Source organism: Tupaia chinensis, unplaced genomic scaffold (assembly GCF_000334495.1).
Source record: "Tupaia chinensis unplaced genomic scaffold, TupChi_1.0 Scaffold000674_2, whole genome shotgun sequence".
NCBI lineage: Eukaryota > Metazoa > Chordata > Mammalia > Scandentia > Tupaiidae > Tupaia > Tupaia belangeri.
Window position 1 is genome coordinate 758,652 of NW_006160198.1, and position 16,168 is coordinate 774,819.

Consider the following 16,168-nt stretch of genomic DNA (forward strand, 5'->3'; position numbering starts at 1 on the left):
ATTGAAACCCATCTGAGAATTCCGCAAAATCTCAAGCTCATGGATAGACTTCTTTAAATATCGCAGTCAAAAACTTTATCCTTAAACTCAGCCAGAATGCGTTGTGCCAGAAAGCTCAGGAAAAATATGGTTTTCACAAGTTTCCCAGACTAGCTTCAGACAACATGAAATTTTGTCCAAGCTCTTATTTAAGGACTCTAAATAAAGATTAGATCTGGCTAGCTATTAATATTCAGAGATTTATTTGACTTTCTGTCAATATATGTAATTATTTGGGTAATAAAACAGCTAATATAACAGTGAACGTTACTATTCATTTGATATAGACTTTTAAAATCATAATTGATATTAATGTAGCTTGGTTGTGTCTTTTTTTTACATCTGAATTACCGCTCTTTTTAAGGTATTAGGTGAATAATTAAGACAAATATACAGCCTTCATTGTATTTGCTATGAAATTTCTCCTTATTGACTAACTTTTCAACCACTTCTAGGCATATGTCTATCAAAACAATATTTATTTAAAACAAAGACCAGGAGATCCACCTTTTCAAATAACATTTAATGGGAGAGAAAATAAAATATTTAATGGAATCCCAGACTGGGTTTATGAAGGTAAGCTGCGTTTTTTTTCTATTGCTGCTGCTTTAGGCTTTTAATTGAAAATCATTTTGTAAATGTAGTAAGATTTAGATGAGTGGTATCTTATTTTGATAAATGGTAGCAATTCTGAAAGCTATTAATAGACTATGAACAGGATGTGTATGTTCTAAAAGATATCAGAAGATTGGTAGAATTTATTTTCATAAACATTACTAGAAAGTGAGAAGAATGATTTACATTTCAAGAAGTATATGTTTCTTAGGTGCTGTGGTAGTACATTCCCGGGGTGGGGGGGGAGAAACCTTTTCCAAAACTAAACAACTGCTATTATTTTGCAGAAAAATATTCCTAGTTTTTGATACTATCTTGAAATTTGTCCTCATATAGGTTATGTAGGATCCAGGACTTAACTGGACTTGAAAAGGTCTTCTAATCTCTCTCTAGCTGGCTATCTGTTCCATTTTCAAAAAGTGTGTGAAAAAATGTAATTAAAGTAAGAGTTTATTTTGATGCAAAAATTTTTTTGAAATCCATGCATAGTTTTTCAAAAGATACATTTTTCATAAGGTTTTTGAAGACCATATATATATAATCTGAGCAGAACATTTTCTTTTAATTCAACCTTTAATGGTATGTCCTTCTGTATTACAATTATACTTCCTCTATTTTGGCTACTTTAAGTGACTATAAAAACAAGAAATTGCCCTGAAGGGAAAAATTAATTATTGTTATTATGTTTATTATTTATTTAAAAATGACATTTCTGATTGATGTCAATTCCTAACAAGACTAATTGATGTTGATATAGAATACAAGGTTAAAATATTTCTCTTAGGTTATTTATTTTTTTAAATAACCAAAGTATAGCATATGTGACATACTTTTAGTTCATTAATAGCTATTTAAAAGTATTTAATAATGATTTTTAAAGTAAGATGAAAATTTTAATTAACAAGCTAGTATTTATTTTTCAGAGGAAATGCTTGCTACAAAATTTGCACTTTGGTGGTCTCCTAATGGAAAATTTTTGGCATATGCAGAATTTAATGATACAGATATTCCAGTTATTGCCTATTCCTATTATGGTGATGAACAGTATCCTAGAACAATAAATATTCCATACCCAAAGGTATGTTGAATACTTTTAGCAGATGCTTTCATTTTCCTGGTTTCTAAATGAGCAACCATTGCCATGAATAGAGGTGGGATCAACAAGTTTGGAGAGCTTCTTATCCTTGTGCATTGTAAGGCAAACATTGTACTGTGCTCTATTATTTATGTGGACATCTGTTGCTTTGGACATCTGGTTGTGCTGGATGAAGTAGTCTTTGCAAAATCCATTGCAGAATCTTTGAAAAACATATGGTCTAGATCATAGAGGAAAAACAAGTTTAACTTAATTTTAATTTTTTTCATATTTCATGCTCCAAATTCAGGGTAAAGTTCTGTTTTGCCATTCTCTATTGAATTCTCATGTAAATGCTAACTAGAATAAGAAATACAAATGTTGAATTTTATGTCCCTACAAGGTAGGAGCATGTATGAGTTATGGTCTAATCTGGATTTACAAGGAAGGTTAAGCTTGTTGACCTCAGTTTCTTCCATGCGGGAATTAGAATGGTGTGAACCCATTTAACATTCTAGAGATTCGTATCATACATACATTTTATTCAGTTCCATGTCTGAAGAAAGGAAACCTTAGTGTGCAGTAGGAGAATGGCCTGATCACAGTGAAGGAGCGTTGTATCCTAGTTTCAGTTTAGACAAGAATTCTGAAAGAGGGACTCAAAACCCAATTTGACCTCTTATACAAGGAACTGGATTTTAGACTGTGACTCTTTGTCGTATGGTTACTGTTGCTTTGACTTGGCAAATGGACTGTTGTCACAAAAGGATTCAATGGTCCCTTTATGTAATAGATGGGTGGATGTGACAGACACACACATGGATTCTGAAGCAAGTCAAAGTGGTCACAGAGAAAGAAATCACATTGCAGATAGTCTAATATTCATGTTCAATGTCATTTGAGAGCAGGCAATGGATAGGAGATGAGTGTTTAGATAGGAGTTTCCTCCTCAAGAGCTATAGAGGAAGTCTGAAATCTGGAGATGTTAGAAAGTGAGAGGCCTGATACTTGAGACCCAAGATGTGAAACAACGGAGATCTTTGGGAGGGTTTATAAGAGCCAGAAAAGATGAGAAAATCCAGGACAAAAGAGTGACTGACACTGGCTGGGAATCTGGGGCTGCAATTCTCATATGCCTTTGATGAGTTGCAGGATAGAGGTGAGACCAAGGAAGTGTCAATTTAAGCCTGAGAGTGAAACAGGGAGGCCTATGGAGATACTGAACACTTGTTCAGATGGATTCCCACAGCATTGAATCATCCACATTGGGAATTAAATTTTGCTCTAACTTTTAAGATTCTTTTTCTTTGATAAAACAATAGGGAAACCCTAAGAAGCTGTCTAGACATGAGCTATGCTGTCATGCACATTTCAGGCACAGAAAGCACAAAACGAGAAAGGTATAAATCCCATGGACATTTTATTTAGAGGTGAAATGTTCATAATCTTTTGGGAGATCATAGCAGTAGTAACACAAGTGGCTAGGAAAGTGAGGTGTTTTTTTTTTTTTTTTTGTAATCTTAAACCAAATTATTTAGAAAAAGCAAAAAGTAGTATCTTTATTTTTCTACTCTCCTCTTAAACCAGTCTCCCAATGTATTTCTTTAGCACACTGAAATACGATTATTAGAATTATGGCAGAATAAACAAAGGGGCGTAGAAAGGGAGGGTTTTTTTTTTTTTTTTTGTAATCTTAAACCAAATTATTTAGAAAAAGCAAAAAGTAGTATCTTTATTTTTCTACTCTCCTCTTAAACCAGTCTCCCAATGTATTTCTTTAGCACACTGAAATACGATTATTAGAATTATCCCAGTAATATTAATAATGAGAGAATTGTCTTGAAAATCAGAAAAGGGAACAGGAACCATAGCACTGCATTTGCAAATCCAAAATATTTTCCTCTGTAAATCAAAGCCCTTTCCTTAAGTATTTAAAATAGTGTTCTCACCCTGTTTGATACATTTATAATTGCCCTGCAAGTAAAATTGAAATAAAATTTCTGGTCATGTTAAAAATAAAATGTCTTCAACAGTAATATACTTAATATTCTTAGTTTATAAAAAGTAAGCTTAAATTCCTGAGGTGTCTTTAAAGTGTTGGTGATAGTTGGAATTTTATGAGCTTATATATCTCCATTTTCTTGGCAGGCTGGAGCTAAGAATCCCGTTGTTCGCATATTTATTATTGATACCACTTATCCTGCCCATGTAGGTCCCAGAGAAGTGCCAGTTCCCACAATGATAGCTTCAAGGTAATTAATCTCAGATCCCTACCATCTTTTAAATCAAATTTTAATCTTCCAAATTTCTTAATCGTGGTTTGCATTTCGTTGCTAGTGAGTTTACAATGTGCACACTACACGCAAAAATACATGCATGCATGCATACATAAAATTAGTATGCAAAGCTAGATACATACAAAATTAAAAACCAAAAATATGGTTCTCAAATTGGTTTTTAAAAAGTAGCTCTTTTACACATATAAAGATGTCCACAATGATGGACCTATGTGAAACTTTCTTCAGATGTACAGATGTCATGGTCTCGTCTGTTCAGTCCTGGTCATAACAACCTTCCAGCCCCACAGTCAGTCTTCTGCAACCTTTCTGGTTGACATACATGAGGAGTGGTGGCTCCCAAGTCCTGCCTGTTGGTTCTCCTCAGTGCTTCCCAAGCCAAGACTTGGGTTTTCTCTTTCTTCTCCCTAAAGAAGAATCTGCAGCACTTACCAAGGTGAATCCACCTTGGATAATCATAAAATGACCTCAATTTTTGAATTATCTGCTATTCTGACCAAATCTAGTTAATTAAAACTTAACTAAATGCATTAATTTTTTTTGTTGGAAAAAAATGTCACTAAGTTGCAAATGGAATGGTAGGAATAGCACCATATAAGGTGTCAAAAGGCTTGCTTGAACATCTGTGAAATATCAATGCAATAATGGTAAGAGCTGACATGGATTGAGCACTCTTTATGTAGCAGGTAAATTTTTTTTTTTTTTTTTTTTTTTTTTTTTTTTTTGAGCTGTTTTTGCTATAGGGCATGTGCGCTTGTCAGAAAGACAGAGAGAGACAGAGACAGAAAGCGAAAAATCACCCCCCAAGGGGGGATGGCCACGCCTCAATCCCTTCTCCTTCTCCTCCATTCTCCTCTCAGATCTTGGGCACGCACACACGCATGCACACATGCCTGGTGTGAGTTTAAGCCACCGGGTCCAGGATTCTAACCACGGTTGACTACATGGGAGTCCAGCAGCATAGCTACTATGCTAACTGCTGGTCCTTAGCAGGTAAATTTCTTAAGCACTCTCGGTTAATCTATACAGCAAGCTTTAAAAATTGGCAATATTGTCATTTCCATTTACTAAAGAAACAGAGACACAGAATGATTAAGTAACTGGTATAAAGTTATAAATCTAGTAGGATAAAAACCCTAGATTTAAGCCTGAGACCCCTTCTAACTCTGTGATTTCTTTTACACTGATGTCCAATATTCTGGGATCATTTTACATTATTGTTGCCTATCGACACACTCATCCTCAGTACCAAGTAATCATTGCTACTACTCATCGACACCTAGTGTGTGCAAAATATTCTTAGGATTTCTCATATATATCATCTCTGACTATTACACTAGCCTGGATTTTAACACCTGACCATGGTGACAGTTAAACTGGGCTTCCAGCATAAACCTGTCTGGAGACAAAGATGGTCTTTTCACTGTGCTTGGCTCTCTTTCAGCTAATTAAAACTGAAAAGTTAAGTTATCTGTTCAAAATAGCCAATTTAATGAATTTCCCACTTTTATATTTACCAACAGCTTTGGCTTATGTCTTAAATTCTTTCCTAAGATGTAAAGAGTCAAAATTGAGGAGAACACTCAAATATGAAATTATTTCATTGGATAAATGTACTCTCATAGTCTTTACAAGTCAGCTGATATAATTAAACTTTTTCCTCTAAGAAAAGAAAACTTCGTCTTCCTTGTCTCTTGAATAAGTATTCCATAATTATAACATATATCCTCTAGAAAACAGAAATTAAAAAATTATTTAAGTGTGATATTGGTTTATGGTTGTGACTGTCTGTTTTGATTTATTTTCAGTGACTATTATTTCAGTTGGCTCACGTGGGTTACCGATGAACGCATATGTTTGCAGTGGCTAAAAAGAGTCCAGAATGTTTCAGTCTTGTCTATATGTGATTTCAGAGAAGACTGGCAGATATGGGATTGCCCAAAGGTAGGGCATATTAAAACCAAGAAATGTATTTCTGAAAATGAAAGCACAATAGTGAAGATTCATTTATAACTAGCATTTTATATAATCAGCGAGAACTACTGCATTCACAGGTTCAACATTTTTATTAAATAAATAGGAAAAATTCTTTTTTTCTTGAATGACTAACCTTGAAATTGAACAGAGAAAAAACACAAAATGAGACAATGTGACTTTGAAAAAAAAAAAAAAAGAAGTATCTGGTTTCCAGTAGAGTAATTCATACTTTTGAAATTACAAGATTGATAGTTAAAATAAACAAACAAACAAACCAAACAGACACAAAGGAAAATATGAAGACTAAAACATACGACGTGCCGACTAAGGAAACAGATGTATTTTATACAAAAGGACCAGAGAAGAAATACAAGTGGGGCCCATTCTATCTAATATTAAAATTTAAAAAATGAAAATTCCAAAGGAAATGGATATCATCAAAAGAAAGCCAAATATTCCCATCCTAAAATCAAAAGTGGGTGACTGAGAACCTGACATAAAGTATTAGGTCGAAGTATTCCATAACCTGGTTATTGTAGAAGAGTGCCCTTACTCTATAATTTATGGTGGTGGGATTTGAAAATTAGGTACAAGTTTATTGTGTAAAAATTGTTTCTGTTTCTCAAATCCAAACATAATGTTGGATTAATGAGTTGGAAAACCACTTTGCCAATCTAAAAGCTTTAAAATAAGCCTGTTCCTAAGTACTCACATTAGAAACTAAGAAATACAAAATGTTTTCTTTAAATAGGAAATTTGATGGGTACATTTCATGAGACTTCTAATTATGAAGAAATGTTTCATTAAACCAAATATAGAATAAACCTATTTCATAAAATAAGAAAAGTAGAGAGCAATCAAAGTAAACACTAAAATCCATTTAGAAATTAGGACATTATGTTTTGCAAGAATAAAGTCATATGAATCTGTTTGGAAATACATCAGGACTATAATAGTCAACATTATTCAGGCTAAAAATATATTTTAATCACTACTGTGTCTGCAAAAGGCTTGACTAATTTTGATGGAATATGTTAGAAGCTTATTTTTATCTTATTTTTATTTTGATATACAAAGCAGAAAGATTTTGAGTTTAATGCAGTATGTTAGGCAAATGAAAGAGGTATGCTTATCTTCATAATGCTAGTTAGATAGAAACAACTGGTCTGATTAGTCAGCTCTGGGTGAATATCGCTTTAATATATTCATTGTAAATCTGTGTATTAGAAACTATTGCTTTAATTTCACTTGTTCAAAAACTATGAGATTTATTATTTAGATACAGTTTTCATGCCTAAAACTAGGTGTTTAAAAACTATGATTGAAGGGTCAGCAGGTGGGGTGGAGGTTAAGACACTAGATCCCATGAGGAGGACTCTGTGGTTAGAGTCCCAGACCCGGAGACTTGAAAATCATGCTAAGCACATGTGCGTGCATGACCAAAATCCCAAAAGGATAAAGGAAGAGAAGGGATTGCAGTGTAGTCAATCCCCTTAGGGGATGATTTCTCACTTTCCCTCTCTCTCTCTGTCTCTGTCTCTGTATCTCCCTAGTGAGTGCATGCCCCCTATAAGAAAAAAAAAAAAAGATTGCTTTGGAATCTCAGATTCTAATTTGTGATGATCTGAGACAGTTTTAATCCAAATATCAGAATATTTAAGATGCTCCTTTAATGAGGTGTGAGAACCCCTGGAATAGAGATTTAGTTTTAAAGCAGGAAAATAGTGATTAAATTTAGAATACTATATCTGAACAACCTTAGGATTTCTAAACAACTCTTTCAAAATAGTTTGATAAACACATGGAACTTATTTTCCAATTTGAGAACAACAGCGTTGACTTTTTAGTTACTATACTTATCATTAGCATGTGTGTATGTGTGTGTGTGTTTTCAAAGCATATAATATTTATGATGACACAGCATCATTTTATTCATGTTGGGAGTTATGCCCAAAACAAAGAAAGAAGGAAACTGGCAACAACTACTATAATATAATAGATTTACATGTATAAAATTTATTAAGAAATTCATGGTTGAAAGAGAAATATGTTGACATTTCTTTCTCTTTTGAAAGGAGATTAATACTAATTTATATTTGTGTCTAAAAATAATACATTTCTAAGTCTCATATATTTTCAGGTCGTAACTTACTTATTCTCTCTGAAGCTTGTGCCTGTCCCTCTAGTAGAAAGTCCAAACCATTTTCTTAAAATTATTATCTCTTTGCCTTTCATGACAGTATTCCTTATTGTGGTTTTCTTTCTACTTTATTGACTATTCTTTTCCTTTCCAGCTCTTCTTCTGACTGATCTAGAAATCTTTTTATTCTCCAAGCTAATGTATTCATAAGGTAGGCTAACTGCTATAACAATAACAACAAAAATCTCTAATAATTAGTGGGTTAATACAGTAGAAGTTTATTGCTCATTTATTAGTTAGCCAAGATTGAGTCCAGGTAAGTGGTAAAAGGTGGAAAATGGGATCTTCTGCTCCATATACTCATTTAGGAACAAAGTGATGTCATTTGTTATCTTCATCCAGTGGCTTCCAACACTATTCTGAGGCTATTCAAACCTGACCAAGAACATTCAGCTGGAGGAAGGAAAAAAAAAAAAAAAAGGTAGACCATGTACGAGAAATTTTGCTAAGTCAAGCCTAGAAGTAGCATAGTCATTTCTGCTCAAACACCATCGATTAGAACTTATCACATGACCACATTTAACTGGAAAGAAGGCTGGGAAATGTGACCTAGGGATAGCCCTACTGGACAAAGGAAATGGCCTGCTAATTTTCCTGCTGTCTCTGTCACTACTCCCTGCTTACTGTCTTTAGGTGGATTTTATCTACATCAGCGGTTTCTGTTACTGCTTGCCAATAACCTTCAAATTAATTTCTGAGTATTTGAACCTTTAAATTACTTAGATGACGTGTTCTATTCTCTATCCTCTTTATTATGACTTTGATTTAGGTCTTTATCATAATGTTCCCATACATTCGATTTGCCTTCCAGTTGGTCTCTCTCTCTGCCTCTTTTCATCTTACCCATTTCTAATCCAATTCTCACAATTATATTTTCCAAATTGTGATTTTGAGGTCCTTCAATGGATTTATCTACAGAAGTCCAAACTTCTTAGAAACAAAAGTTTTTTAAGATGTTGCTAATACCTATGCATCTTCCCTCATCCTCCACCTCTTCTTGTGGTAACTCTCTGCTCAGCTATACCTAACTGTCTGTGGTTTACTAAGCTGGTCTGGTTTTAATGTGATTCATTCTACCTAGAATATCCTTCTTTCAATAATTATTTCTCTAGAAAAGCTACTTATCCTTTTAGGCTTCTAAATATTTATTCAGTAAGTGAAAAAATAGGATTATGTTAAAATAGAAACCAAAAATATGATTCAGTGTAAATTTTAAAATCTCTCATTACTTCACAAGACTGAGAAAATAAAAAGTTTAAGTTTCAATGTGAAATTCAGTTTTACCCTAAACTGCATCAAGTGTTGGGTTGTATTGGGCCTCCAATGTGACAATTCCAAATCACTGCCTCATGGAGGATTTAACCAAAATTATAAAAGATCTACAGTAAGATCTAGCACTCAGATTACCCATGTGTATGCAATTGCACTGTTATGTCAGGAGACTCCAAAAAGTTCGTGGAAAATAGAAATAATTTAGAAGTTTATTTTGAATAAATAAAATGCATGCATAGTTTTTAATAATATATATTTTCTATGAACTTTGTGAAGACCTTTGGCATAAGATTTTTTAATATAGCACTCTTAAATTCCAGCTTGAAGTTATATAGTTAATTAACAATGGAACACTAAGATAAGTCAATCTAACTGATTGCAAATGTCCAATTATATTCAGCAGAAAATATTCTTCTAATTCTATGTTTGCTCTGATATTTTGTCTTGTAGACCCAGGAGCATGTAGAAGAAAGCAGAACTGGATGGGCTGGTGGAGTATGATTTTGCTATCTTTTCCTTATATTTTAATGAAACTTGACACATTCTCAGCTCTCAAAGGACTTTTTGCAATGTATCCAAACTGGCACTACTTGTTTTCACAGGAAAAATATCAAGGTAAAAAACACAAAGTCAGTGATTCCTTCAGTGATTTTGTGCCAGACAATTTCAGTGTCTATAGTTGTGGAATTCTATTGAGAAAAAAATCATATTCCTCATGTTCCAACTTTAAGTGTTACAATGGAAATTTTTCTCTGATACCTCCAGCTAGTATTACCTATTAAACAAACACAATAAAGAATCCCCGATCTTCTAAAATCATCTGAATAATTGCCAGCCATCTGAATCCAAGAGATAGAAACACATGGGCTACTCTTGTAATTTGAAGACAATACTTTTCTTGTTGTTGTTAAATTTTTTATGAGCTGAAGCCAGCAGATGATGTGGTAGCTAAGGTGCTGGATTCTCATATGGCTGACCGCATGCTCCCCACACACCCTATGGCAAAAAAACTAATATACTGAGCCAAATTGTATGTAGTATATATTTATTACATATTTTAGTGGTGATTTGGGATCTATTAAGAAAACCTGCATTTTGTTATGGTTTGTGGTCATATATCTGGAAGTCTTCAATAGATATATTAAGTGATTTGTGAGGATCCTTAGAGTAAAAAATCATATTTTAGGGATGTATCAATTGTATTTTATATTCTATGTGAGGAACAGAAAACAAAACAGAAAAGGGGTTAGCAGGTGGTATAGTGGTTAAGATCCTGGACTCCCACATAGCCAACCTCCGTTCAAGTCCTGGAGCTGGTGGCTTGAAAATCATGCTGGAATTATGTGCTTGCATGCCCAAAATCCCAGGAGGAAATGAAAAGAAAGGGATCATGGCATGGCCGTCCCCCTGAGGGATGATTTCTCACTTTCCCTTTCACTGTCTCTCCAGCAAGTGCATGTGCCTTAAAACAAAAACTTTTAAAAACAATAAATAAACATAGGACCAGCAGATGGCATAAAGGTTACGTCACTGGCCTCCTATGTAAGTTCACTGTGGTTCAAGGGCCAGACCTGGCAACTTCAACCTCACACCAGGTGTGTGTGTGTGAGTGCCCCAAATCTTGAAAGGAGAATGTAGGAGAAGGGACTGAAGCATGGCCATTCCCCCTGGGGGTGATTTCTCACTTTTCTGTCTCTTTTTTGTCTCTCTGAGTACTGTTGCCCTATAGCAAAAATCTGAAAAAAAAGCAAAGTCCCAGTTTAATTCACTTTTTGCTACCATACTAAACATGACAGGAAAAATTAGTAGTTTTCAATGAAAAAAATAAAAGTATTCTTTACATTTTCTGGACTGTTGACCAATAATAAACTCACCACCTAAAAAAGTAATTCCTAGATCAATAACCTAAAATTTGAGAAATTAGAGTTTAGTCTATTAATTTACTCCCATTGCAAAGATTTCTACTAAAGAATAAGAACAAAGGGTTAGCCTGTGGCCTCATGGTTAAGAGATCTGGATCCCACATGACCAACTGCCATTGGAGTTCTGTCCCTGGTAGCTTGAAAAATGCACTGGGCATGTGTGCATGCATGCCCAAAATTCTGTTGGGATGGAGAAATGGAAGAGAAGGGATTGCAGAGTGATTGTGCCCCACTGCGGAGTGCTTTCTCCATCTCTCTCTGTCACTCCATCTCTGGCAAGCATAAGCACCTGCTGGCAATTAAAAAAAAAAAAAAAGAATGAAAGGAAGGAAGAGTGCTTTAAAACATCCTGTAGTTGGGTTCTCCATGATGATAATATAACTAAATTATAAAGGAATATGAATGATGTGATTTTACAAATAGATTAACGTTGATACTAACAACCTTGTTAATGACATTACTTTGGCCATTCATATACATTAATTCTGAAAATATTGGTATTCAAAACATTGACACATTTTAGAATGCACCTTTTGACAGCTCCTATTTATAAACCTCTTAAGGTCAATTGTATCCCAATCATTTTTAAATCTATATTGGACCAACCTTGCATTCTTGGCAAACATGAGCTAGATGAATAAATGAATGAATGATGTTATAAAGCTATAGAACAAATTTTAAATATTCTTAGTTACACCTATGTATCCTTTGATAGAAGACAAGGTCCTTAAATTAAAAGTGATGGTAAACTAAAGCAATTAAGAAATGATTTCTGTAGTGGGGATGTGATTTTTTTTTGACAAATCATGTTAAAATTTGTAGTTTTAGAATTCTGTTGGGAATCATTTTTTTAATGTACTATTTTTAATCTCTTAAAAATCTATTCTAAGCCAAGGGAACCAGCAGTTAGCGTAATGGCTATGTCGCTGGACTCCCACGTAGTCGACCGCGGTTCGTGTCCCGGACCCGGTGGCTTAAAACTCACACTAGGCACGTGTGCGTGTGTGCCCAAGATCCCGAGAGGAGAATGGAGGAGAAGGGATTGCGGCGTGACCATCCCCCCTGGGGGGTGATTTCTCGCTTTCTGTCTCTATGTCTCTCTCTGTCTCTGGCGAGCGCACGCGCCCTACAGTGAAAATCTCTCCAAAAAAAAAAAAAATCTATTCTAAGCCAATAAACCTTCTAAATTACAGAAGAGGAATTGCTGTTTTTGATGGATATAAGAAAGGGAAGATGATAACGGTCTTGGCTTAGCAGAAATGTTCTTCCTGTTTACCTGATTCTAATATCTTAAAGCATAACACTCTGTCCTGTTATTTTCTTCTTTTCAGTAAACATAAAAAGTGAATCTAGAGCAAAACCTTTAATTTTTTTTTTTTCATTTGACATAGGGTACAGGTGCTGGCCAGAGAGAGATAGATGAAAAGTGAGAAAACCTCTCCTGCAGAGTAGCCATGTGCAACCTTTTCTCCTCTAGTCTCCTCATAGAATTTGTGCATGTACACATGCCTGGTGTGTTTTCAACCCACTGGGACTCAAAATGTGCAGTCAGCTATGCGGGATCCAGCCTCCTTAACTACCACACTTCCAGATGGCCCAGAACAAAACCTTTTAAGAATTCCCTTCAGTAATCAGGCAGCACTCTGAATAAGTGGATCAAAGAGCTCCACCCAGCAAAATGAGCAGCAAGCTTTTATAGACCAAACATAGAAACAAAGTAGAGAAATTACCTGATTGGCTACTACTAAAACCTGCCTTATTTGGGCATGGTGTGATGAGTCGGCTGTTTATGATTGGCTGAAACACAGCTATTTATTATACTCCTAAATTAGGTTGCAGTTGATTACATTGAAACTCAAAATATGGATGCAGCCGAAGGCTAATGGTATCCTGCTCATTTAATGTAACATACTTATCAATTCTATGCCAATGTGATAAAACTTAGGACACTACATTAGTTTCATAGGATTGCTATACTAAATTACCACAGACTTGGTGGCCTAAACCAACAGAAATTTATATAGTTTTCTTCCCTATGTCTCTAGATGTCTTTGTGTTCTCTTTTTTTTCTTATTAGAACACTTGTCGTTAGATTTAAGGCCACCCTAATCCAGTATATTCACATATTTAATCCTTACCTTGATTAAGTCTGCAAAGACCCGATTTCCAAATAGGGTCACAATTCCAGGTGACAATGAATTTTGGAAGAACACTATTCATCCAACTATAGAAATCACCTTAAATAAGTTGCATTTTAGTGCCATACAATCACTATTATCTTAAGGAAGATAATGATTAATTTTTATCAAAAAGGCATGAAGTATCAGAACATACATGAGGCCATCATTAACAAGACTACGGCTACTTCCCTTGCTCTCTTCTTACTTAAAAACTGGTTACCAGCAAGGTAGCTGTTCATAGCTAAAGTGCACTGAAGTGGTCTTTTGTTTGTTCTTGTGTCATGCAGTTCTGAAGGAGCTGAGGATCATGGCTCACTGTCATTTGGAGGGAAGCCAACCAGAGAGAGTTGTTTATAATTAGTTGTGGGAAGATCTACTCTGCATGATGTAGAGTAGGCCTTTCCTCAAGTAATTTTTTTTCTGCCAATTTACCATCATTTCACCAAATAAGGATCCAGAAAAAAAGATGAAGTCAGCAAATATAAGACAAGTGATTTCCTTGTGTGTGTGTGTGTGTGTGTGTGTGTGTGTGTGTGTGTTTAATGGGAGAAACATGAAACTATTGGCTAAAACTTGGTGTAAGGGCATTTGTAGAATTTCAGTTATCTGTACCATTTAGGATATTGAGATGTGGCTTTCTCTGTTCCAAGGTGCACTAGAATACTGGCACACTTAAGGTAATTAAGTGGGGGCATGCCCTTGTAGAAGATAAACCAGGTCAATGAGATTCAGTCTGCTTCCTGAGCTCAAGGGGTAAACATCCTTCATCATGGGTAATATCTTCCTCTCATGTCCAGAAAACCCAGTACACCATTAAATATTGTGGCCAGAAGGTCATGATATTGTAATCTTCAAAATGCCTTTTTTGTTATTATTATTTTGGGGAGAGTTTTTTGCTATAGGGTGCGTGCGCTCCCCAGAAAGACAAAGAGAGACAGAGAGACAGAAAGCGAGAAATCACTCCGCCCCCCATGGGGGATGCCCACACCGCAATCCCTTCTCCTCCATTCTCCTCTCAGGATTTTGAGCACATACACACACGCTTCCAGCATGAGTTTAAGCCACCGGATCCAGGACTCAAACCATGGTCAACATTGAGATGTGGCTTTCTCTGTTCCAAGGTGCACTAGAATACTGGCACACTTAAGGTAATTAAGTGGGGGCATGCCCTTGTAGAAGATAAACCAGGTCAATGAGATTCAGTCTGCTTCCTGAGCTCAAGGGGTAAACATCCTTCATCATGGGTAATATCTTCCTCTCATGTCCAGAAAACCCAGTACACCATTAAATATTGTGGCCAGAAGGTCATGATATTGTAATCTTCAAAATGCCTTTTTTGTTATTATTATTTTGGGGAGAGTTTTTTGCTATAGGGTGCGTGCGCTCCCCAGAAAGACAAAGAGAGACAGAGAGACAGAAAGCGAGAAATCACTCCGCCCCCCATGGGGGATGCCCACACCGCAATCCCTTCTCCTCCATTCTCCTCTCAGGATTTTGAGCACATACACACACGCTTCCAGCATGAGTTTAAGCCACCGGATCCAGGACTCAAACCATGGTCAACTACATGGGAGTCCAGGGACATAGCCATTATAGCAACTGCTGGTCTCCAAAATGCTTTTATTGAATCATTGATATTAGGTGCTTGGCATCAGACAAGTCAAGGATTAAAAGGACTATAAGCTTTATTGAGAGTCATACTTTTACCAAATACCTTATTTTAAAATTTGGTTTGATTTAATAGTGGCATTCATTTGTGATTTCTTTAATTTTACTTGAAACCACATAATCTCAGAACATAGAAATTCAATCAGACTGAACGTTGCAAATCCAGAAGTAGGTAGTAGCAACCAAGAAGTATTTGGAATGTTCAAGTGCCTGTTAGAAGTACTAGAAAAGCTGTGTATTGGAAAGAATAGAATTTCAAATCTGAGTGACAGAAGACAGAAGAGGAAAGGCATTCTGATTCCTATAAACATGACCATACATTGTTTTTTTTTTGTTTTGTTTAAATCTATAGTTTTACTTTGGTTTGTCTTCTGAACATAACCTTTGTTCATTTTTGCCAGTTCTTTGTTTCAACACCAGTTTTCAGCTATGATGCCATTTCATACTACAAAATATTTAGCGACAAGGATGGCTACAAACATATTCACTATATCAAAGACACTGTGGTACGTTCCTTCCAAGATTTATCTCCTCAAAGATCATTCACTTGAGGTTGCTCAAATAACGCTCAGCTTCACACAACATAATGTTTGTCTTTTTATAGGAAAATGCTATTCAAATTACAAGTGGCAAGTGGGAGGCCATAAATATATTCAGAGTAACACAGGATTCACTGTAAGTATTGCATGAAGCACGATGCACCATTCAGGTTTTAATTGGCACTGATGGACATACACATGATACTGTACCATCTCTTTTAGTTAAGAGCATTTTTGTTACTCTATAGTTTAATTCAGATAGCTGTGATTTCTCTAAGTTGCACATTCTTTAATCACTAGTCAACATGATTTCCTTTTGGAAAGAATCTTTAGTAGATAGTTCTTTGTTTCTGATACTTGGCAGATAATTATATATATATATAT

At 35.3% G+C, this 16,168-nt stretch overlaps 1 protein-coding gene across 1 annotated transcript in view; it reads left to right on the plus strand.

Moving 5' to 3' along the window:
* The window catches only part of FAP (fibroblast activation protein alpha), an 82,958-nt gene that overhangs the window by 31,101 nt on the left and 35,689 nt on the right, over positions 1–16,168 (plus strand). Inside the window, exons 8-14 of the mRNA XM_006160267.3 lie at positions 495–615; positions 1,578–1,732; positions 3,878–3,981; positions 5,835–5,970; positions 9,926–9,970; positions 15,647–15,751; positions 15,850–15,920. Of these exons, the coding sequence (XP_006160329.1) occupies positions 495–615; positions 1,578–1,732; positions 3,878–3,981; positions 5,835–5,970; positions 9,926–9,970; positions 15,647–15,751; positions 15,850–15,920 (737 nt within the window). The remainder of the gene's footprint in view (positions 1–494; positions 616–1,577; positions 1,733–3,877; positions 3,982–5,834; positions 5,971–9,925; positions 9,971–15,646; positions 15,752–15,849; positions 15,921–16,168) is intronic.